We start from the raw sequence: 25026 nt of genomic DNA on the forward strand, positions 1-25026 counted from the left end.
GCAGTGCCTTCCATAGGCAGCACCGGTCTGTCGCTCCCACATGGCGTTTCCAATCACATTGAGGCTTACGCCCGAGAAGGCGGGGCTAGTGTCCCAGTACGTTCGCGTGACGTGGAATTGCCGGCTCTGTTTCTCCGCCCCTTGCTTTCTACTGTGGTCGGGAGCCGACGAACGCACCCAAGATTCTTTTTTGACCCGGAAGTTATTTCCCGGGTTTGGTTTTTGTGTGTCCATGTGGTTCACCGGAGAGCGTCGCTGAGCTTCAGTCACCGAGGATGAAGGTGAAGGTGTTGAGCCGGAACCCGGACGATTACGTGCGCGAGACCAAGCACGACCTTCAACGGGGTGAGCACAGAAACAGGCTTTCCGTTAGGCCGGCCTTCCCCAACCTGTTGCTCTCCGGATGTATTGGGCTACGACTCTCACGATCCCCAAACAGCACCACGTTGAGGAAGGCTGTATTACGTAGAAAAGAGGGGCTGGGTGTTTGAAGGGAGCTGTCTGAAAAGAGGGTTTCTTTAGTGGATAGTCAGAAAAGGTTTTCATCTTAAAAGTGGCCCAATATAAATCAGTGGTGTGACCCCATATAGAATAAGGGTGTTGTAAAGCTTGAAAAAGGAGCAGCCATAATGATCCAGGGACTGGAACAATTTTTCTGCGGGGAAGACATCTTAGACTGTTTAACTTAAAAGAAAGGCTAATAAGGGAATACTTAATAGAGGTGCAGGAAAGTATTTATGGTGTGGAGAAAGTTGATTGGGTGACTTCCCATCCCCTCATAATGTTAGGATCTAGGATCATCTCATGAAGTTGCTGCTCAGGAGAAAGAAGTGGAAGTACTTTTTTCACACAATGCATAAACTGAATTTACTGTCACAAGAAGTGATGACCACTAATTTGGATGGCTTTAAAAGGAGGATCAGGCTATTGATAGCTGCTATTCCTGATGGCTGTACATAACCTGTGATATAAGAGGCAGTATGCTGGAGAACATAAGAGGCTGGTTATCTACTTACTCTTTCCCTCTTCTTAAAATCTTCGTTTGCAACACAGGATAATAACCGTGCACACACAGGTATGAAGAGGGGAGGTCAGAATTCATAACATGAACCTATCAATATACAGTAATCACCTTGATATTGGAAAAAGGTTCAAGGGGAAAGCATTAATATTTTTTCAAATGCATACATTAATATAAGCAGTCCATTTATCTAAACAAGCACTGATATAACTTTGATGTTTATAGAAGATACATTCCAACATAGCAAGAGCACTAATCTCTTCAGTTGATCAAGTGATATATGGTGGAGTGTTTTTACTTCCAAACTTGGAGTACAGTCTATTTTCAGTTGCAGAAGCTTGAAGTATCCATTTTTTCTGTCCATCTGTTAGTTCCCACATCACAGGGATGTGATTTAAAAGTAAATGTACATTTTTTGTTTGTTTGTTTATAAAATTTGTATGCCGTCCATTATTTGCTTCTCTGGACGGCTTACAACATAAGCTGTCCAGATTATCACAGATTTTTCAAGAAGAAAACTTCTACAAGCAGTGAGACATTGCCAGCACCTAACAGGGCTGGCCATCTGCTGCTTAGCATGAAACATTTTTTCAACTTCAGATTTACATTTGTTGCACTCATGTTCTGCTTCTGTGTTCCCCAAAAGGAACTGGATAGACACTGTATGGACAGAGTGCTGGATTAGATGTAACCCTGGTCTGACCTAGCATGGATCTTCCAATGTTCTTAGGCTGTTCTTGTATTGCTATGGTGGTTTCAAAAATGTGAATGTGTCTCTTGAGCTGTGACACTTTTGCATTCAGTTGGAGCCAAAAAGAAAAAAATGCATTGTCTCCCCACAGTGCCTTAAGCATCTCTGCTGTCTTTTGCCCCTCTCACCAGTCTCTGCTTGTTTCTTCACATTCCCATGCACATAGAAAATAAGCTAAACAAGTGGGAAAAAATTTCTAGGTTCCCTGAACTATGCTAATATTTTCCACAAAGGAAATAGTCTTGTTAGTTGGTTACATTTAAAAACAACAAATAGTCTTGGCTGTGACATGTTAAAGACTGGCCAATTTATTCTGGCATACTTTTTTGTGGACTAAAACCAATTTCATCAAATGCACTGGTTGTTATGGAGAGCTTCAGCTTTACATGTAGTATATATAGTGGGAGGGAAAAAATTGTAAACAGTGGGGTGAGACATAAAATGGGGAAAGCAACAATTCCATTATTAGCAGCAATCATTCATGGTGCAATCTTTGAAAACACAAGCCTCCCTGTACTTTGTAAGTCAGTTTAGACACCTAGTCAAGATAAGCCTTCCTTCCCTTTTCTTTCTTACAAGGGCGATGCCTGGGCACTTTCTCATTCAGGGTGAGAGAGCTTTCTACTGAATGAATGAGCAGTGTGCTTAGTTGCTATTTTAGGCTGAGAGCTGCAGTGACTTGTGACCAATTTTTAGCCTTCCTTGGGCTGGCACCCTCCAGATGTTTTGCATTTCAGCTTCCATCAATCCTGGGTAGCCTAGTGATTGGTCAGAAGTTGCTGTCTAAACGATGAGGAGAATGCCAGGTCAGGAAGGTTGGTTCTATTATCAGTTTTAGTGTGTAAATCCTGTTCTAGTGACCATAATATAAATTAGGAGTTAATGGAAGTAGCGAATAGGAATGTGGATTTAAATTTGATTTTATTAAACATAGAAGCACTGAGATTTTTTCCCTGTTCTCCTTTCCTGCAGCTCATGCTATCTTGCAGTTAGAGTGTCAATGGCGTATAGGTACTGTTGTAATTCTGTGTGCCATTTTGGTTGTAAGATCTGTAGTTGGTGCAGTTTGGGACTCATGCAGCACAGTTCTTCTGAGATGAGATACATTTTGAATATTGTGCAGGGCAAACTCAGGCTTATCATCAACTGTATGCTCAGTAGTGGTTTGCAACCATTCCTGTCTTGCTGACCTATGCATATGGATGATGCACACATTTGTAGATGCATGTTTCTTGCATTTTAAATATGCAGCTTATCAAATAATGGGTATTGGGATACCTGCTATATTTGGCAAGCTGTCTACAGATTAGGGTCATCTGAGAATCATACACTAATCACTGACAATAAGAAAATGCTTTTTTCATGAGAAAATGAAAACTTCTTCACCAAAGGGTTTCCTAAAGCACAATAATCTTATAATTATTGTTGTTCAGGTTTTTCTTTCTTTTTTCTCTTTTCCCTTACTGTAATGTAATTAGGTTTATTGTTGTATTAGGAGTACAATCATAATAATATTCCAAAGGTATAGTGTGCTCAGTTGCTTTTGACTTCTTGCCTTTGATTTCTTGCCTATTCAGTCAGATGGTTAAGCTTGAATTGAGGGATTTTCAAGACTTGACTCTATAGCTGATGTCATTGGCAACATCCCTGTGCATGGCACTTTTTACATAAAGTACAGGAGCACAAGTCCTTCTCCCAAGGAGAAGCAACTGTTTTTGGAACAAAAATCATTGGGGGCAGTTTATGATCAAGCTCTCAAGGAAGTCTGCTTAAACAGGGTGCTGGCAAGTTATGTCTGCTTTTCAAATGTAAAGCTGATCCTAGCAATGAATTACATTTTTGTTTCTGGGCTATTAGTAGCAAATGATGTATTTGCAGACAGCATAAAAAGAAAAAGAAAAATTTATAGCTATCATTTCTATCATACTCATTTAATTGTTTGTTTTACAGTTCCAAGGAATTATGATCCTGCATTACATCCTTTTGAACTTCCACGGGAATATACACGGGCTCTGAATGCAACAAAACTAGAACGAATATTTGCAAAGCCCTTTGTTGCATCGTTGGATGGTCATAGAGATGGCATCAACTGCATGGCTAAGCATCCACACAGCTTGTCGACACTTTTGTCTGGTGCATGTGATGGAGAAGTAAGTGGATTTAAGAATGTATGTTCTTAAAGTTAAGTTTAAAGTTAGTGGAAAGGATCGTGTTATTTTTTTTTGTGTAGTTGTTGCTTTGTTTTCAGTTATGTAAGAACAAGTGTAAAGTATTTTGGTCATGTGTGTGCTTGTAACTAATGCATAAGGGTGCATTTAAGAAGCACTTGGCTCCTGTGCCCTGGAATAAAGGTAAATTAAATGGGAACATGTGGTCTTGACTTAGGGCTGCCACAAATGTTACAGTTATTTTGGGCATAGAAGCTGCCTAGGGCTGCAGTCTGTATGTTGGAAGTAAACCCTGTTGAACTCCAGAAGAATTTGCCCTCTGGGTAAGCATGTAGAATATTACACTGTAACAGTCTATGACAAATGATTAATTGTGCATTGGACCATGTGAAAATTGGGCCTTACGCTTTTCTTTGGAAGGACAGTCCACTTCACCTGAAACTCTAGGAGTTAAAACTGTTCAAAAGCCAAATCATAAAATCAACTCTAGCCACCAAAACCTGTGTTAGTTTTATGTGCCTGGTTCCCATTCAGCTCCCGGAATGGGACTGCATAGTATGTTTTGATAGATGCAGTAGTGAAAACCATAAAAACTGATAGAAATATCCACATCTTTAAAATAAAAAAATACTTAAATGTGAAATTCTAGATTTCACATGGGTGTCAACTGTTTTGTTACAGTGCTCACCCCTAAACAAATAAATATGCCTTTGTTGTTGTTTTTTAACAGGTTAGAATTTGGAACTTGATGAAGCGTGAATGCATCCGTACATTGCAGGCACATGAGGGCTTTGTGAGAGGAATGTGTACTCGGTTTTGCGGTATATCTTTTTTCACTGTAAGTGTAATAGAGAAAATTGGTAGATGTTTGAATGCTTGTTGAACTTAGTTTCTTCCTTTATCTTATTCCGTACTGCATTTTCTTTTCTTAATAACAAAATAAAGTACTTTTATTTTAGGGCTCTCATTACTTAAGTTTATTTGTAGACATGGAAGTGTAAAGTGATGGATGTTGGGGCAAAGATCTCAACTTCACATGTAGACTGATAAGAATGAAGCCATGGAGGATCGGGCCAAAGATCCATCTAGTCCAGTATTCTGTTCATACAGTGGCCAGTCAGCTGCCCATGGGAATCCACCAGGAGAGCATGAGTGTAACAGCACAACCCCAGTTGGCATACATGGGCATGCTAGGCATATCAGTGGCTACTAGTTCTGATGGCTAATGCCACCTCCAGTATCAGAGGGAGTATACCTATGTACACCAGTTACTGGGGAACATGGGCAGGAGGGTGGTTCCTTTATTATTACACTGGTATCCCATCCTTTTCCCTCTTGTAAGTGACCCTAGGTGGCTTACATGGTCATCCTCCTTGCCATTCTTATCCTCACACCACCCTGATGAGTTAGACCAAGTTAAGAATCAATGGCTGTCCCAAAGTCACCCAGGGAGCTTCGTGGCATGAATAGGGACTAGAGCCTGGATCTCCCATGTCCTAGTCAGAGGCCCTTCTCCTGGAAGGAGATTAGGATGGTGGTTACCCAAAGAAGGGCCTTTTCTGCGATGGCGCCCCGACTGTGGAATACGCTTCCCAGAGAGGTTCACCTGGCGCCATCACTTTAGTCTTTTTGGTGCCAGGCTAAAACTTTTTTTATTTTTCCAATATTTTAAGGTTTGTCTGTTATTTTAATATGGGGTTCATTGTCAGAAATTGATTAGTATGCTCTGATTTATTTTATTTTTTTGTCTTATTGTTAAACCGTCCTGAGACTTTAGTAAGGGATAATCTAAAAAAGTTTTAAATAAATAAATGAATAGTCCAGCTCTCTAGCACCACACTGGCTCTCTGAGGCATGAAGCAGTCTTTCAAGCAACACATGCTATTGCAGGTGTCTGTTCTCTTTTTTGTGGCTCCAAACAGGCATAGAAGAACTTGAATTGATGTGTTCTTTGTTTGAAGAAGACTATAGCTGACTGAATGGTAGAGATCAATGTAGCTCAAGATTGAATGTAAAATCCACTAACACGCAGAACTGTCTCTCCCTCTCCTCACACCTGCATTTCTTTGTACTGCTTGAAAATCTGTACCGTGGTGTTTCCTAGTCCTCTAAAACAGATGTTGGTGGCCCATGGGGAGGCAGCAGAGGGAATCGGAAACCTCCCTCTGCCCCAGTTCTGCTGATGGAACTGCTTCTGTCAGCAAAATGACACCACTGGAGGCAGCCATCAGAAATAAAATGTGTGCCCAGTTATTTGGTTCATTATTTTGTTTCCTAGCAAATAGTTCAATAAATTATGTGACTCATGACCCTGCATTTAAGTCTTCAGCTTAAATAAATCTGTATTTGGTAGGACCATGTGTCTGTTGATGACTATTGTGAAATGAATCAAAATAATCTAATATGGCATTGTTTGGAAATGTTGAAGTATTGTTTTGCAGCCTGCTTCAATCTGTGTTTACAGAGATGAAAGTCCCATTGAGTATTTCGATGCTTGCAAGCATGCGTAAAATTTCAGCCTTAGAACAGCATTCAGCTTTGTGGCATTCATATAGCTGATTATTCTGATTCATGCATATGTTTCTGTGTGCACTGTGCTGCTTACAGATGTGCAGTTGTTGTTCCATGCTGTCAAGCCATCTCCAACTTATGGTGACCTTGTGAATGAATGCCCTTCAAGGTGTCCTGTTCTTGACTGCCCTGTTCCGCTCTTGTAAAGTCAAGACTGTGGCTTTCTTCTGGACTCGAGTCACCTCGTATTTGGTCGTCTTCTGCTTCTTTTGTCTTTGACTTTCCCTAACATTCCCTAGTGAGGCCTGCCTTCTCATGATGAGCCCAAAGTGTGTCAGCTTCAGTCTCATCATTTTTGTTTCCATGGAAAGTTCTGACTTGAATTGACCCAGGACCCACATGTTCATTTTTCTATCAGTCCAGGGTATTTGCAAAGCTCTCTTCCAAAGTCATGTTTTGAATAAATCAATTTTCTTCAGGACAACTTTCTTCACTATTGCAAATGTGCTGTAGCTTCCATAAAAGTTTTTAAATGTTTTAGGGAGACATAAAAGTGGAAAATAACTGTTTTTCCAGGATGGAATCACTGAGTGCACAGCACAACTGGCAACTCATTGACGTGAAGTAAGACTCCTTGATTTCAGTGGGACTTCCATGTGTTTGAGAGGTAGTTTTAAGAGTGCAGTTGTATGTAGGCTTACTTGGTGTTCCCATTTAAATACCAAAGAATGGAGATTAATTTTTCATTGCTTTCTCCAAAATCATTAGGTTGGTGATGATAAAACAGTGAAGCACTGGAAACTGGATGGGCCAGCTTATGGGGAAGCAGAAGAACCAATAAATACAATTCTTGGAAAGGTATTACTTTCTTATCTTGCTTTCCATTATACATTCATATGCAGGCTTTGTTTTAATTGAATATAACCTGGAGCAAACTGATACTGGATTAAGGAATGTCACTGAATCCTTTTATCAGACAGTATTCACATGACTATTCTACTACCATTCTTAGTTTGTGATAATTGTCCTGTCACATCTCTTGTCCATTTGTTTCTTGCTAAGGTAAACTATGGGATCCAGATGTATATATTTGAGCTGGTGAGTCTGATATCAAGACTACCAAAAAAGGGGGCAGCATCCTAGTAGCTCTAGCAGGATGGGAAGCTGGCAGGTTTCAATACAATCCAGACACAATTTTCTGGAACAGGGAAGATCAGTGCGGTAGTTCCACTGATCGGTCCTTTTCTGGACATTCTGTCTTATTTTTAGGGTTATTGCAGGAACTGCAAGCTTCCTTTTATGTAGTGATTCCTGTGGATGCAAGAGAAAATGCAGAGGCTCAGCAGTAGTATTGGACACTGCCCGTGGTGGTCTTGAGGTACTCCTGGTAGTGTATACAGATTGATAACTGCAATTTGAACATCCTTATTTATGTTTTTGGCATGTTTATACTGTGCTTACTAATAAAATTCTTGAAGTAACTTACAGTAAATTTGAAGTAATAAAAAGCAATTGGGATGCTAAGGATCCCTCATGGAGTGGGATTTACTCAATCAATGGTGAACTGTGTTCTTCAAATGAATATGTTATTCCTTTTTCTAACACTCTCTGGCCTTTGGCAGCATATGTAAGAGTTGCTAGGGAGACAAGGTTGCCTACAGGCCTCTTCTTGTTCTTGGGTGGTCCACATGCCACTCTGCTGCTGAATTTCTGAGCCACAATAGGTTTCTGGAGCAATAATTCTTGCACAACAATCACTGCTGCAAGAGCCAGAGTGAGGCATCCTCACCTAGACTGCTTTTGATGTCCTTCATGGCTCCCTGTCTTGACAGTAACACAAAACCCCATTGATATCAAATCAGTAATTGGTGCTGTTTTGTTAATTTATATTTTAAAGACAGTGTATACTGGAATTGATCACCATTGGAAGGAACCTGTTTTTGCTACTTGTGGTCATCAAGTTGATATCTGGGATGAACAGAGAACCAGTCCTTTATGCTCTTTGACTTGGGGAGTTGATAGTGTAAGCAGTGTTAAATTCAATCCAATTGAGGTAATTTGTTTATTTATTCTACTATAATGTCTGTGTTTCTTTTTGAAATAGCAATGCCGTAGTGATCATGTGAAATACAGGCATAGATGTGGATGCTGCTAGAGGACTTGGAAGCTAACTTGAATATATAAGAGAATGGTGAAGTGAGATCAGAAGGTTTTTTAATGACTGTAGAAACCATAGCAAAGGACAGGCTGTGGAAGGCCTGGGCAGTTTTGAGGATTGATTTTGGGAGAGGAGAAACAGCTGGATGGGTAGCAGTGGAACAGGGATGAGGGAGATGTTCACAAAACAGAACAGTAGTGGGATGACACGTACAACTAAGAGGCTGGGCCAGAGCTTTCCCTTTCCTTATATATTCATTCTATTCAGCTTCAGGTGTCTGAACAGGGCTGTGATGAAAGTGGGTACTAAAAGAAGAAAACCACAGGAGACTGTTGGCAGATGAATGTAGAGCAGAAGCAGTAAAAAGACAATGTAGTCTAAGGTGAAAAGTAGGATTTTTTTTTTTTGAAAAGCCTACATTTTCAGAAATTTTCTTTAGTGACATATATTATTAAGTCTAACAGGAGATCCCCTTTCCCTGTTATTACCCCATCTGTACTGATACTATTTTTAGATTCTCATAGGTTTTAAAGGCAGGAGAGCTGGGAAAATTCTTAAATTTTGTCCTCTCCATTGTCTTTTTTTTAAAGCAACAGGACCTGATAATGCTGCATATACACACTTCTAGAAAATACTGTTAGAAACATATGAATGCTGGCTAAAACAGCTCTTGAACATATTGTGCCTGTTCTCTGCACCTGTGACTTTTGTTTAAGTATTCTAAATGGTATTTACAAAACAGTTGACTGTACAACCAATTTTCAGATGTACCTTTTGGGAAGCTGTGCTTCGGACAGGAATATTGTGCTATATGACATGAGACAGTCAACTGCGCTGAAGAAGGTACTGTATGTTTTGTACAAATTCATGTGTAGTGTGTATATGTACATGTGTGAACCATGTACACACTTTTTAACCTTGTGAGGGAAGTTGTCCGTTAAGTTCTGCTTTTGTATTTGCTACAATTGTATTTTTGTATTTGCTATAGTACTACCAGAAGTACAGGCAGGATTTCAAAGAGGGAGAGGAACTAGAAATCAAATTGCCAACATATGCTGGATCATGGAGAAAGCTAGGGAGTTCCAGAAAAACATCTACCTCTGCTTCATTGACTAAGCTAAAGCCTTTGATTGTGCGGATCACAACAAATTGTGGCAAGTTCTTAAAGAGATGGGAGTACCTGACCATCTTATTTGTCTCTTGAGAAACCTATATGCGGGTCAAGAAGCAACAGTGGGAACTGGACACGGAACCACTGATTGGTTCAAAATTGAGAAAGGAGTTCGGCAAGGCTGTATACTGTCGCTCTGCCTATTTAACTTATATGCAGAGCACATCATGAGAAAGGCGGGGCTAGATGAATAACCAGTTGTAATTAAGATTGCTGGCAGAAATATCAACAATATCAGATACGCAGATTATACCACTCTCATGGCAGAAAGTGAAGAGGAACTAAAGAGCCTCTTGATGCGGGTGAAGGAGAAGAGCACAAAAGTTGGCTTGAAACTCAACATTAAGAAAACTAAGGTCATGGCATCCGGTCCTCTCACTTCCAAGCAAATAGATGGGGAAGAAATGGAGATAGTGACAGATTTTATTTTCCTGGGCTCCAAGATCACCGCAGATGGGGACTGCAGCCAAGAAATTAAAAGACGCTTGCTCCTGGGGAGGAAGGCTATGGCAAATCTAGATAGCATACTAAAAAGCAGAGACATCACCCTGCCAACAAAAGTGCGTATAGTCAAGGCTGTGGTTTTCCCAGTTGCAATGTATGGCTGTGAAAGCTGGACCATAAAGAAGGCTGAGGGCCGAAGGATTTAGGCCTTTGAATTGTGGTGCTGGAGGAGACTCCTGCAAGTCCCTTGGACTGCAAGGTGATCAAACCGGTCAGTCCTAGAGGAGATCAACCCTGACTGCTCTTTAGAAGGCCAGATCCTGAAGATGAAACTCAAATACTTTGGCCACTTAATGAGAAGGAAAGACTCTCCGGAGAAGAGCCTAATGCTGGGAACAATAGATGGCAAAAGAAGAAGGGGACAGCAGAGGATGAGGAGGCTAGATGGAGTCACTGAAGCAGTTGGTGTGAGCTTGAGTGGACTCCAGGGGATGGTGGAGGACAGGAAGGCCTGGAGGAATGTCCATGGGGTTGCGATGGGTCGGACACGACTTCGCAACTAACAACAACAAGTACTAATAAATAAAATAAGTAGTGGCACATGCTTAGACTCTTTTAATTTAGAAATACATGGGACATATATAATGTAAAAAATGTATTTTAGATCAGTGTGGGCATATTTTAGGAGTCTTGGGGCCATTTCCCCCCTCTTGGCCTGAAGGAGATGATTTTGAAGGAAAAAGTAGGTGATTTCAGTGGTAAACTGTGGTTTGTTGCACTGAAAATAAGGGGAAAATTTCCCCTTTTTACTGCTACAGTGCCAAATTTTGTTGGCAAATTTGGTAGTGGCCATGTGATGACCACCCCTGCTAATGGACATGCAAGAAGAAACCATGGACACTGACTTGTACAGTTTTTTAACACTTTTCTCCTTTATAATTTATGTCTTGTATAGACATTGTGCTTGTAGGCAGATTTTAAAAGCTATGTGAAATGCATGTTTTTCCTTTTTCCCAAAATATTCATTATTTTTAATAGGTACAGCTTGAGTTCCATATAAAAATTGCCTGTCTATTAGAATCACTTACATTATGTAACAAAAATTCTGTTTCTCTAATTCAGTAGCATGACTGCAATTGTTTGACAAATAGTAGTACAAGATTATTATGTGCAAATAATTGTCTTCAAGAATGAAAAATTAGAAGGCTCTTCAAGGTTCAGGAAAGGTGAAAGGTATTCATTGACTGAGGGTAACAGACTTACAATATCTTCCAGCTGTCACTAGTATTGCTGAAGCTCCCTTTCAGCTGGGACCATATAACATATGGACTACTTAATACTTTTCAACTAATCAGCCTTCTGCCAAGTAGGAGTCTGGCTAGAGTAAGTTGTCAGTTTTATCCCTTCAGCAAGAGGATCAGGTCAGTCTCTCTTTCTTGCCATCTGGCATTTTTCAAGCCTTGTTGCAAAATTCCTGAGCAGCAAAGAAAATTTCTGCCAGCACGTTCCAGGCCCACTTTTAAAACAAGTAATGTAATTTCAAAATATGTATCTTATATACGAGCCTACCCTAAATAACAGAGGCGGCTCCATTTCTGGAATTCTGAGCACAGTGCAGTAAAGATGCAACACTACTGATGGATATTATATAAGAATAGGTGTCACTTGATCTATTGCTTCTGGAAAAAAACAAATGTGTAATGATCAGGAAGTTGCTTTTTCAGGAAGGATTGTGATGTATATTTACGTGCAACGTTCTTCCGATTGTTGTACAGCAGCCTTCTGCAACCTAGTATATTCAAATATATTTGGAAGGCAAACCTTACCCAGATACATGTCCAGATACATGTCATAAGAAGTGTATTCTTTGAGAAGCTGTGAACAAGGATCCATTGGATAGATATGATATCCTGTCCCTCTGTTCTGAGTGTATTTTAGGTGATGGTGGTGCTGCTCTGAATTTTTGCGTTGGCACGCACCTCTACCACAGTTTTGTACTGAGTTTGGGTGCATCTTTTTACCTCTCTGGCGCTATTTTTCTGGAATAGGAAATCCTTGATCCCATTGCCAGCATGTTCTGTTCTCTTTATTGCTATTTTGTGAAAATTGCTAACACATTTGTGTAACTTTTATAAATTGTGCAATAAATGCTTGAAAACTTTATATTTTATTCTTTTTCCCAATATTAAAAATTTCTAAGGTTATCTTGGATATGCGAACAAATACACTTTGTTGGAACCCCATGGAAGCTTTTATTTTCACTGCTGCAAATGAGGACTACAAGTAAGAATCATTTTAGTCTTGTCTGCTCTCTGTTTAGATCCATTTAGGATGTTTGCATTTGTTAAGTTTTGACTAAGAAAATGATTTCATTAAAGTCACAAGAAGGCTGTTGGATTTTAAAGTTTAACTGAAATCCAAAGAGCTATTCTGTTTAGTTCAGTGAACATTTATTTAATGTATTTTACCCTGTTTTTCCTTCTTTGTGGACTCAATCATAAATTAAAATAGATATCACCATTTACAAATAAAATACTGATCCGCAAAATTGGCTCATTCAGTAGTCCATTGGTACATGTCAGATGAAATTTCTGAATACTGTTCAAAGGCAATCCTACATAGTGTGTATTATAGCAATCTAATCTGAAAGGGGCCATGGCAGGTATTGTAGTGTAATCCGACAACATTTCTAAGGTGGTTTTATTCCAGATTGCATATCCTGGCCCTCTTGGCGGCTATACAACATAGGATTTTGATTGAGAGGTGCAAGTACTAAGTCTTCTTGCCTTATGCTGTTTATCATTATGGCTATTCTTTATACAGTTCTTTGATCCTGTTATTTATTAACTGGCATATTGCTCCACATGACTAAATGTCTCACTGCATTTTTTTTCTTTTTAATGTTTGTAAACCATAAAGTGTTTCATAAAGTATGATCCTATGTTTATCAAAGCTCATGCATTTTCTCATGTATTTAATGCTACTTGAATTTCAGTGGAAATTAAGACCCTCAGGGTTTCATATATGAGACACCTTTTCTGATCAATGTGTTTTTTTTTAGTTAAACAAGGTTTTTTTTCCCTCAGTGGTCATTTGTCATGGCTCAATCCAAAATCTAGTTAAACTAAAATACCTGGATTTTAAGATGCGTTAGCTTATGATCCCCAGTCCACCCACTGAGAAGTAAGTTTCTTTGGACTGATGAGACCTAACTTGTATTTAATGTGTTAGGAACAAAGTGCCAGTTCACTGAAGTAGACTCTTAATGGCAATTGACCCCCTGAAAGTGATGAAGCTGTGTACTGGCTTGAATGCACACATGCTGCTTAAAAATGAATGACACAGCTGCTTCCCAAGATGCCAGCAAAACATGGAGGTTAGGTGTTTTTAATCAAATGAATGGTTGCAGCTCTGAGAGAACAATCCTGTGGTTCCTGGGTGAGCATTCCAGGAATCATAGGATTGCTTGTAAAACCCTTCCAAGGTCAGAGGAAGTGCTCAAGCCTTGAATGTGGAGGTTGGGGATCTTATCCAGACCCATCTTTCCTGTAGCTGGTATAGAAAGTTCTGCACTAACCGGCTTTCTTAGGTCAGAATCTCAGGAGCATCTGAGCAGCAGCAATACAGTCAATATGACTGTGCTCTTAATATGTTAACTAAGTAGGAAAAATACTAGATACTTGAAATATATTTGATTATGTCAGACTTTATCCACCTGGGGTCATGCCTTTACTACAGTACTTGAACTATCAAATATAATGGAACTGAGAGAAATGTCTTTATTCTCCTTCTCTTGTAGCTTGTATACTTTTGATATGAGGTTTCTTGACAAGCCTTTAATAGTTCACATGGATCATGTGTCTGCAGTCCTTGATGTGGATTACTCCCCTACTGGGAAAGAATTTGTGTCTGCCAGCTTTGATAAATCTATTCGTATTTTTCCTGTAGACAAAGGGCACAGCAGGTCAGTGATTTTACAATTAAGCCTCTCTTGTCACCCATCCTTCTCAGCTTCCAAGCTTAAGTGTTCTTTTTAACTTATTCAATATAGTATATCATTCTTGCTTGCATGTTTTAAATCATTAGTTAATTTTTGAATGTTTTTAATGAATTAATGAATTTTAATTTTTTTTGTTAAGTTGTCCAGTATTCACTTTTTGACTATTTCTTAATTTATATTGCATTGTACAAATGAAATTCTTCTAAAACAGTTTACTTTGTTCAGTTTATACCTTTAATATTATTGCATACTTGCTTTAGACAGAATCCAAAGAGCTACTTCAGAACACCTAAGGATTTATGTTTACCCAGTAAATTTTTGCACTTGCATGTCACCAGAACATTGGAAGTTGTATTATACAGGAACACACAACTGATGCATCTAGCCCACTACTGCTGACACTGCTTGGCAGCAGCTGCAGGTTTTGAGGCGAGTTTTTCCAGAGGAGAGGAAAAAATGTGTGTCTGACCTCAGATCTGGAAATGTGATGTCTGGGGGGCCATAGGAATGCTCCCTTCTCCAAATTGGCTTGTGTCATAGTTCCAAGAGCTCTGAAGCTACAGCTTATTTTGTTTCTAATTGAATCCTGAATGTGAAACTTGAGAAGACATGAGAAATAAGATATATGCTGTTTATTAACTTCATTAAAAGCCCTTGGCAAATGAGGTAGATGTTTGTGTGATTAAATGAGAGTCAAGTTATTCACCCATATGCTATTGTATTGCTCTAGTCTGTGAATGATTTTTAAGCCCTATTACAAGAGCAAAAGGCAGTATTGGTAAAGAGAATTTGAACAGCTAAAAGAAGGGGATAATGGCTAAATTTGTATACAATGATTTTGTTTTCATAACAATAGTACGAAGTTCTAATTTTGGAACATTTAAAATTGTATTTGACAAAACTGGCACCAACAAAATCCTTATATGAATAAACAGCCAGTACAAATGCCATGTATTTCAATGTTAGGATAATGAAAGGGTGTCTTCATTCTAAATCAGAGGTCCCCATCATTTTTGAGCCAGTGGACACAACTGGAAGGTTGAGAAAGTGATGACTGTTGCCACAAAATGGTTTTCATGGTGGGACAGAGCAGCCCTCATTCAGATCTCAGACTCGTGAGACTGAGAGACAAATTATGCACCTAAGAACTTAAGTATAAGACAAAGTTGGTGGGTCTGAGGACCAAAATATAAAACTGCCCCCTTGAAACCATAGTTTTTTGCTCCAACAGATCACCACTTCATATTATTTAATATATCCAGATCATGCCTTATTGCATTCTTCTAAAATGAAATTATTTCTTGAAATAATTCCAAAAACAGTTTCCCCAAATTATTTGTTTCTATCAATTCTTGTTGAATTAATTGTAATTATTTATTTCCCCCTTGCCAGCCAACTTCCCACCCCAATTTTTTTTCTGTCCCAAATCACTGCCCTTTGACATACACATCATTTCTACCCCTGGATCACCCCATACCCCAGCACACTTAAAGGACTGCAATTAATTCATATGAATGAGTGCCAATGTAACCAGTGAGTGGCAAATAAAAAATAAGGCTGCAGTTTATACCCACTCATGACGATACCCCATTAAGCTCATTTTGGACTTACATCTAAATAGATACATATAGGATTGTGTTGTCAAAGTATAATTTAGGATTAGATTGACAGCTAATATAAACCTATGCCACTCCTGTGGAAGTATCTGGAATAACTCAAATCAATTGAGGCATCTGATTGACTCAATGTCAAATGCTGATCTGTATTAAGCTGAGAACCTAGTATTGGCAATTACATAGCCAACTCAGTTCACGAAAGCATAGGTGAAAGGTAATCTAGCCTGATGGAAATTCACTGTGAACCTTCATGGGAATAGGCATTCAAGATGTTTGACTGGGAATAAAAATATTTTTGAAAAGGGGGTTCCATAAGTGCATCAGATAAACTTCTTGTGCCTTTATATCCAAGTAATTTCTTTGTAGTGCTATAGTGGTACTGTATATTATTTGCTGTATTCCCTAAAACATACGTTTTAATTTGTTGCAGTAATAAAATAGTACATAACCAAATGAAAGAAGGTTCATGAAGAAAAAATTAAAATTTGTTGTTGTTTTTAGAGAGGTCTATCATACAAAGCGAATGCAGCATGTTATCACTGTCAAATGGACATCTGACAACAAATATATCTTGTGTGGCTCTGATGAAATGAATATTCGCTTGTGGAAAGCTAATGCTTCTGAAAAGCTGGGTGTGGTAAGTAATGTTAGACTGACTCTATAGTTTTAAAACAATCAAATTTGGCAAAGCAGAAAAAGCCTTGATTAACTTCTTTATAAATATTGATCTCTTATAATTTGTTGCTTGAAAATAATAATTCATTGCAATCAATTTGTCTTGATTTTATTTCTTTAGTATTAGAATTTTTTTACCACTATATCAAGTTTAGCCTTATTTGGACATGTTTCCTCTTTTCCTCCATTGCAGTTCTGAGCAAGGGCATTCACTTTTACCTTAACCACAGTTTACTGTATTTTCCAAACACAAAATATTTTTTTCAAATCTTAGCTATGGCTAGTGAAAACAAGGCACATTCAAACCATAGTGTTTGAAGCAGGTTAGCTTCCACTAACCATAGTTAAGATTAAACATAGTTTAGAGTTTGCAGCTGCCCTGGATGGTGGCAGCATTCAAGACTGAAGCTCATCCAAGTCTGACCCCACCACTCCAGTGCTCTTGGCATGCTTTGGATTAGAGTTACTAAGAAAGCTGGTTTAGCTTGATGTCTTAACACAGACGGTGTATGCTAGTTTGACTTTTCTTCTTCTTCACGTTCTTCATATCGCCGTCATGGTGGCTTTTGTAAGATTTATCCCAGTGTAATAGTTAGTGTGGCCATATTGCAAGAACCCATATTGGATGCTGCTATTACAGGGCAAAAAAGGCAGATCCAGACATCTACCTTTCACATTAATAGTTCATCATTAGATGCTGCTGGGAAGGTCAGAGGCAGACTGTGCAGAGAACTATTTAAAAGTAGGACATATTGGAAATCACCATTTCCTATTTGTCTCCGAGGTGTACCGTTTCAGAGGTATAAAGTTAAATGGTAGGTCTAATCTCCACAAATTAGTTTAATTGGTGAATGCATGTGTGGGCTGCGGGGTGTTTGTGAAATGCATGTTACTACATCTGCTGGAAAGGAACTCATACATTATATGGCTACTTATTCTAAACATTTATTTCATTAGATGGTTCCATGTTCTAGCTTTTTCAGAGATGACAAATTACTTCTCGCTATTGATATTCTTCATATTATTAGTCCTGATATTATCCTCCATCTTGTGCACAAAATGCTTTTTCAAATACTCTTCCTGATTCTCTGTTCCTCTTCCAATCGTTGCAAAGAACCTTAAACTCCTTGATATATTTGCTTGTAGTTTTTCTATACTGTACTATACTGTAGTAAGCTGTTGTACCTTTCTCAGTATCTTCATACATAGTACACACAGTGTTTCATTACTTGGCAACATGTTTAATTCCACAGTGTATAGAACTGTGTATTGGATTTTTCTGTGCTGTTACTTATGAAAACAGAAGTGTACAGAAATTAGGAGACAGACAAAGAGCTTTGTGAAACATTGTAGAGAAAGCTGTGCAGCAGAAGGGATTTGAGTTTGCTAGAACAGGCTGAAGCAAAGGGAGGGCAAGAATTTTCCCTATGAGCTCTCCATGCACAGGCAACTGAGGGGACCCATGAAATGTAAAACTTGAGGGCAGGAGACTTCCATCCTCAAATTGGTCTCTCTTCTTTCCTACTGGGTGTATCTGCTGGCCAGTTCTAATGAATCATTCGTAGAAGGCCTGAGAATTGCTGTTGTCATAGGACCCTTTGGCCCCAGGAAATCTTGGGGAACAGAAGCATTGTGCAGGTGTTAGGCCCTATTATGCCTTTTGCCTCCATGAAATCTGCCGCTGCTAAATGCAATAGGGTACATATTGGCATACATCCCTTTAGTATTGTGTATAAAGCTAGAAGGAATTAAATGTACAATTAATGGATTTTAATGGATTCAAATTAATATTTGTTTGCAGGTCTGAGTACTAATGCAAAGGCACTGAACAAGACCATTTACAGATAAATTGCTCAGAACATTCAAAGCAATGTAATGAGGTGTAGGATACTAAGAAAAGAGACCAGTTTAGATTACGTTTCCCACAATTATCTGTCTCCTGAAAAAGCTAACTTATCCTAAATGGAATGGAAACTTATGGAACATACGTTGAACTTTTTGTTCATGTTGCCCACATGTATTGCAGAATATTTCTTCTTAGAAACAAGGGATACATTTCTTTCTGGTTCTGTTGGTATTCATGCAAAAATACTAACCAAGGCTAATTTACATGAAAGCTAAGACTGTGCATCTTTACATACTGGGATGTTCATATTAAAATGGGATGTTCATGTGGGTCATTTACCTATGGTGAGACTGAGGTGCTTCAAACCACCACTTTGAATATGCAGCCTCCACTCGGGGGGGGGGGGCTTGTTGGGTGAACCTAGTGTGAGTAATGTGAGGGTTAAGCAAGTTTAACCTTCATATGACCTATGCTGCCTGGCAGCTTCATACAACATAGCCCCCAAGTGTTAGGTGCATAGGAAATGTGGTCATTCACAGACAGTACAGCTTTTCATGGGTTAAATAACCCATAACATGCAGTGGTGTGGCATCTGAACCTCATTGTTGATTAGGAATCCCATTAGCGGTGTGAGTAAATATTCACTGAACTACCATGTAAGTTTCAAGAATTTCCCATAAGCTGTGGTAGTGACTGAAAAAAGAGTATTTCTAATTGTAATGGTTGCCCATCATGTTCTATTCCTAGAATATTATTATTATTATTATTATTATTATTATTATTATTATTATTATAACATTTCTATGCCGCCCCTTGCCGAAACCTCGGGGCGGCTTACAACATGATAAAATACATTGAAATACAATAGTACATAATAAAGTACCATTAAATACAAAAATACAAAAAATACATTGATTTACAAATATAAAATTAAAATTATCAGTATAAAATAAAAATATAGGAGGAGAAAGAGAAGGAAGAAGAAGTTGCCCTGGCCAGATCATATGTTTTAACAATTGAAATGATGTTTAAATAAAAAGGTCTTGACCTGGCGCCGAAAAACCAGTAACGACGGTGCCAGGCGGACCTCTTTGGGGAGTGAATTCCATAGGTTGGGCGCCACCGCAGAGAAAGCCCTCCTCCGGGTACTTACTCTCCTAATTTCTTTCATGGAGGGTTCCCGGAGAAGGGACTCTCCTGCAGATCTCAGAATAGTGCTTATGGAAACTCTGGACACTTGCAGCCTGATACTTAGAATTTAAGAACTGAATATATTGCAGAGTAGAGGTCATTTTTAGTATAAAACAGTAGAACATTTCATGTATGGGCATCCTAAATTATTAGGGGGAGATTTCTTTCTGAAGGATGAATGGCATTGGAGGCATGGACAAAGCCCCAATATCATTTGTTCCCTGGTCAAAATGGGACAGAGCTCCTCCAGCCAACACTCCAGCTATGGCTCCAGTTTCACTGGATGTGGACTTTTCCTGACAGGAGAAAGCCAGCATACTGCAAAGTTACCCTGGGTAGGACAGAGGGTGGATACTTCTTAGGCCAGGGTTTCTTCACCTACCCTATTGGGGAGACCAAGTTAGCTTACCTTTGCTGCACCCATGCTTTCCTTAGCCCAAGGAAACCTGGGTGCAGGGCAGCAGTCACCTTCATGCCCAGCTTTTCTGTATGTTGGCTTTCCTGAGGTGGAGAAGGCCATTGGCAACCAAAGTGGCTCTTCCAGCCATTTCCTCAATTGGGGAAGCTCTTAGCTCTTAGAAGGTAAGACCTGTGGGATGACCTTTGCCAGGGGGAGTGCAGCTGTTGATTCTCCTGGACCTGTCCAGTGTTAGCTCTTTTTAACCTGTGCATGGAGAGAACACTGGTGATTCTTCTCCATCTTCCTCTTAGAGCCCTTGGTAACCTCTAAAGGGGGTGAACCTTAGGGAGGAGCCTTCAGAGGGAGCAGAGAGCTTCCACTGACCTGCTTGGTAGAATTCCCCATTCCTGATATATGGCATTTCTTGGATCCTAGCATAAGCTATGATTTACTTATCCTTGAATCCTGTGGGAAGCGCATTATAATAAATACAATACACGCCTTAGTTTGTAATTTATAATGCTTAATCTCATGTTAGATTTTCCTCCTGATTCTTTTTTGTGTCCATAGGAGATTAGACAATACTTTGGACCCATGGATTTAGATGATGAATGTGTGTGTGTGGGTTCACTCAACACTAAAAGCACCATTTGCATTTCTAGGTTGAATCAATATTGACCAATCTGAGGTTTTTGCCATATTCTATTGAATTGCACAGAAATCCAGTTGTTTTTAGAAGCACTGGAGACTGAAGGGCCAGAAGTGGTTATTATGCTAAATGCCCTTCCAAATAGTAGCACATATTATTCAGCTTCAGGCTTATGCAATACTGCAAAATGTTAAGCTTCTAAAGAAAAGTATTCAAGAATCTGTGCAGAGCATCCTGCAGACCAAATTAAAATAACATTGCACTGGATTCATACTTTATTTAAACCCATAGTAACCACTGGGACTTAAGTTAGTCAAGACTAATTCCCACATTCCCTGTGCTCCAAGTTGGGCAAGGCTGATCTAGATCAGAATTCTTCTTTGTTAGGCACACTCTGTAGCATTTACCTCAACATTTGAATTAGACCTCAATATACTGCTTACGTTGTGACTTTCATAGATGACTGCTTATTTGATTTGGTAGGCTGTACTTTGTGGCTGCCCAAGTATTCATCAGTTCTGACATTCATGTTTCTTTTACCTCATTAATGTATTTGGCATTGCACTCATTACATAAAATCAGTAGAACACTCAAGCAAGAACAGCATCTCTGCAGGAGCCAGACGGATTTACCCTGTCTACGATCCACTGACAATTAAGCCTATGATACTCTGCTTAACTGTTGTAGACATACATGAAGTCTAGTTGTCTTACAGCAACAGGAGTACCAGGCCAGTATTTGTACTCGTCTGTGTAATGCAAATTTTGCAAAAGCAGGGTTTTTTAATTGAAAAATTAGTGTGCAGTAATTTGTCATCATTTGATCATAGTCCCAGAAGTAACAGAGGGACACACCACCTTGCAGCTCCTCAGTAAGATGCCCCTTCTTTTCACTCTGAGATATGACAGAAAGGTGGTAATATCTGTTTATTCAGGACAGGGAAGGTATGGGTTCCACCATCTCTTATGCAGAACATTCTGTGGGCACTTAGTTATCAATTACATTTATATGCTACCTTTTCTCCTTTTGCAAGGAACCCAATGTGCCTACCAATTCTTCTTCCTCTGCATTTTAGCCTCATATCAAACCTGTAAGGTACGTTCAACTGAGAGTTCATGACTGGCCTAAAGTCACGCAATGAGCTTCGAGGTGCTTTTTAGAGACCTGTGAAGTCAGTTATAAGTGATACCTGCAATACATCATTCTCCTTTCTCTATATTGTCAATTTCCTAGTTAGAAGATGGCTGACCTTGCTGTCGTTTTAATGCCAATATTTTTGCCCAAGCATATAACATTTTGATTGTGAAGTTGACTTCTACATAGAAAACTGTATGTGTATGAATGTATGTACATATCATAATATTCATGGTATTATGACTCCCTAAACATAATGTGAATATCAGATACAGCTTGTACCTAATCCTTGGCTTCTATTAATTTGTGCCACTTCTGGATATATTTTGTTAAAAATATTGCCTTAGTTTAGGATATGAGCCTGTGGCCCCTTAGACACTATCTGGGGGGGCCATAGCATATTTCAGATTCTGGATGCCTTACTATGATAAAACAAAACAGCAGATTAAAATAATTCAGTTTAAACAGTAAGAAAATACAACAAAAGTAAAGCTACCGATAAAATTAAGCAATCAATTGATAATAAAACTATTTAAGACAATCAGTCTGTAAATATCACCTGACAACTAAAAGCTCTCAACCCAGCAGCAACGAATCAACCATTACAGAACCAACTTGAAATAGTTGTGAAATAAAAACATTTTCAGGTGACATTGAAAAGAAAAAAGTGAGGATGCCTGGTTAATTTGTTTTGGAAGTAAATTGTTGGAGGGTGGACCTCAGAGGACCTACATTGCAATATTGCTTCTTTGGGTCTTCTTGCTCTCCATTGGATGCTTATATTGGAGGCTCTCCACTCTGCCCCACAATTATGTTTTCATTCACCTGTGTAAAACTTTCAGTATTGTTTTTTGTCTGTAGAAAGTGGGGTTCTGTCAGCAATAATTTTTAAAAGTAATTGCCTTTAATTAAAATGAAAGCCTTTTAATTTGGATTGCATTGACAATTTGCACAGCAGCAATGTCGAGAACATATTGCTGACTAAACAATGTATTATGGGATGCCTTGGTAAAACAAGCCAGGAAAATATCATGTCACTGTTTAGGACTACTGGCATTTCTATCCTCTAAATGTCAACTAATGGTGGAACATTGTTAAATCTTGTTTAAATAACAAGGCTGAAACAACTCTGTATGTTCTTTGAGTTCTTGCAGCTAGAGTCCTATACTCAGTAGTGCATAGTTATTAGCAAGACTTGATAGGAAATCTCACACCTCTCAAATTGTTCTGGCTTGCTTTATGGAATACAACTTTTGTAATAATCTATATAGTTTTATCATTGATATCTCTTTCCTTAGCTTGCCCCCCGAGAGAAAGCAGCTATGAACTACAATCAAAAACTGAAAGAGAAATTTCAGCATCATCCTCAGATCAAGCGTATAAATCGCCATCGCCACTTACCAAAGACCATCTATAGTCAAGCCAAAGAGCAGCGCATCATGAGAGAAGCTCGTCGGCGAAAGTATACTTCCCATTTTATTTGGTTAAACTGCATACTATGTTGAGCATGCTTTTAGGTGACCGTCTGCACTTCAGAATAGATCTAGAGGAAATATGGTAGCTTTAAAAGTGGTTCAGTATTGGGAAGAACTACCTAGACAGTGCGCAGAATTTTCTTTGTTAAAGTTCACCAAAAAAAAAAAAAAAAGATTCTGGATGACAGCCTTATTGGGAAGCTTTATTTATTGGATATTCTTTTAAGGACAGGATATTGGACTGGATAACACATTGGGTCATTTCCAGCCTTGATTCTGTAATAATATTGATTTGCTGAATTAAGCAATTGAATTGCCTGAGTCAGTAGGGTAGAAAAGGCAGGCCAAATTGATGACAGTGATTCCTTATTCTCAAAGGCTACAGAAAAGAAAGAGAAGGCCCTTCTCTTTCAACATGTTTCTAGATAGTAGAACACAGTAGGAGCATACTACAAATCTGTTTTTTTGATTTCTGTTTTTATTTTAAATTCTGCCGAGTAGTGTAGATAGATTCTCTAGGTGGTATACCCAAGAAAAATTACAACTAGACAATTAAAACCGTAATTAAATATGAATAAGAAATTGGTAATAATTTAATCAAGATCATTCAAAAACATGTCTAGTTGAGATGAACAACCAATTTTACTAAAATTGCAGTAAAACTAATAAACATCTAAAATGCATTATTAAAATCAATTATTAAAATGGGTGGAGAAGAGATTTTTTTTGCCTGGCACTGAAATGGAAGCAGAGTTGGCACCAAGCAAACTTCTCTGGGGAGCCTGTTCCAAAGGTAGGGGACAGCCACTGAAATTTAATGTGTTGTCTTGAAAGCAGCCACATTTCTATCCTATATTTTCTTTTAAGAAGGGCATCACATTTCTGATCTTCCAAAGATAAGGAGTCATTATCAGTACTTTATGTGATTTTTTAGCAACAGTAGAATAATAGTTGTTTTTAGCCATAAATAGTAAAACATATTAAATCTAAAAGTTGACGTTTCTTCTTCTAGGGAACTGAATCGCCGGAAACACAGCAAGCCTGGAACTGTACCACTTGTGTCAGAGAAGAAGAAACACATTGTTGCTGTAGTGAAGTAATAGTTTAGAGGATTGTCAAAGGCTGTGTTTGAATTCTTAAAGACATTGTGCATTTGGTGCAGATATTATTCCAAAATATTTCTTTTTAAAAATATTTTTTTGCCATTGTTGAAATGAGTATGCAACTGTGAAATAATCAGTGTCTATAAAAGGCTGCTGTAAGGGTCTGTGCTAATTTGTTATTCCTGTAGCATTTCACCTGTTGCACTGTTGGGGCACACATTTTATGTCACATGAAAAAGAGGCAGGATGTGACATTAAAATAAAGATTTGTGTTGACTAGAAATGTGTAGCAGTCTAATTAAAGCTCATAAAACAAAAATATGTATTAAAGGCTTCAGAGTGATTTACTGTAAAAATCAGATTTCTACAGTAAAGCCTTTTATTCCTTGAGAAATAATTTGGCCAAAAGTAATAACTAAACCTGCATAATCCTTTGTTTAGAGAGAAAAAAGCCTAGAAACTCCCAGTGTCCCCCAGCTAGCTATGATTCTGTCTAAACTGGCATAGGATTGTAGTTTTAATTTTAAAGTGTTAACAGGCTCTTAACATTCTTATCAGTAGAACTTAAAAGGTCTTAACTGGCTGAATCAGGTATTTGATGTATCTGGTTGTATCTTTTAAAAAATGGTATTATTGAAAGAGTGTGAAATGTTGACTATCATTCAAAGTATACATATCATGATAGAATATTCTAATTTGACAATATGACATCT

The 25026-nt window shown here is 38.6% G+C and overlaps 1 protein-coding gene across 1 annotated transcript; it reads left to right on the forward strand.

The window, feature by feature from the left end:
• The first annotated feature begins 144 nt into the window (after positions 1 to 144).
• On the forward strand, positions 145 to 24596 carry DCAF13 (DDB1 and CUL4 associated factor 13). The gene is made up of 11 exons (XM_044421754.1): positions 145 to 345; positions 3723 to 3922; positions 4671 to 4778; positions 7220 to 7309; positions 8349 to 8504; positions 9375 to 9452; positions 12425 to 12507; positions 14024 to 14188; positions 16342 to 16477; positions 23034 to 23197; positions 24223 to 24596. The coding sequence occupies exons 1-11, from the start codon at positions 276 to 278 to the stop codon at positions 24308 to 24310; spliced, it is 1338 nt and encodes a 445-aa protein (XP_044277689.1). The 5' UTR covers positions 145 to 275; the 3' UTR covers positions 24311 to 24596.
• Positions 24597 to 25026: the final 430 nt, after the last annotated feature.

The sequence above is a fragment of the Varanus komodoensis genome, unplaced genomic scaffold (assembly GCF_004798865.1).
Source record: "Varanus komodoensis strain SLA01 unplaced genomic scaffold, ASM479886v1 scaffold12, whole genome shotgun sequence".
Taxonomy (NCBI): Eukaryota; Metazoa; Chordata; class Lepidosauria; order Squamata; family Varanidae; genus Varanus; species Varanus komodoensis.

Bases quoted from the DNA above. Each gene is read 5' to 3' on its own strand.
- DCAF13 (XM_044421754.1), top strand. From the start codon at position 276: ATGAAGGTGAAGGTGTTGAGCCGGAACCCGGACGATTACGTGCGCGAG. The intron at 9,453-12,424 runs GTACTGTATGTT...AAAATTTCTAAG, and splicing joins AGTCAACTGCGCTGAAGAAG to GTTATCTTGGATATGCGAAC. The intron at 23,198-24,222 runs GTATACTTCCCA...TTCTTCTTCTAG, and splicing joins AGAGAAGCTCGTCGGCGAAA to GGAACTGAATCGCCGGAAAC.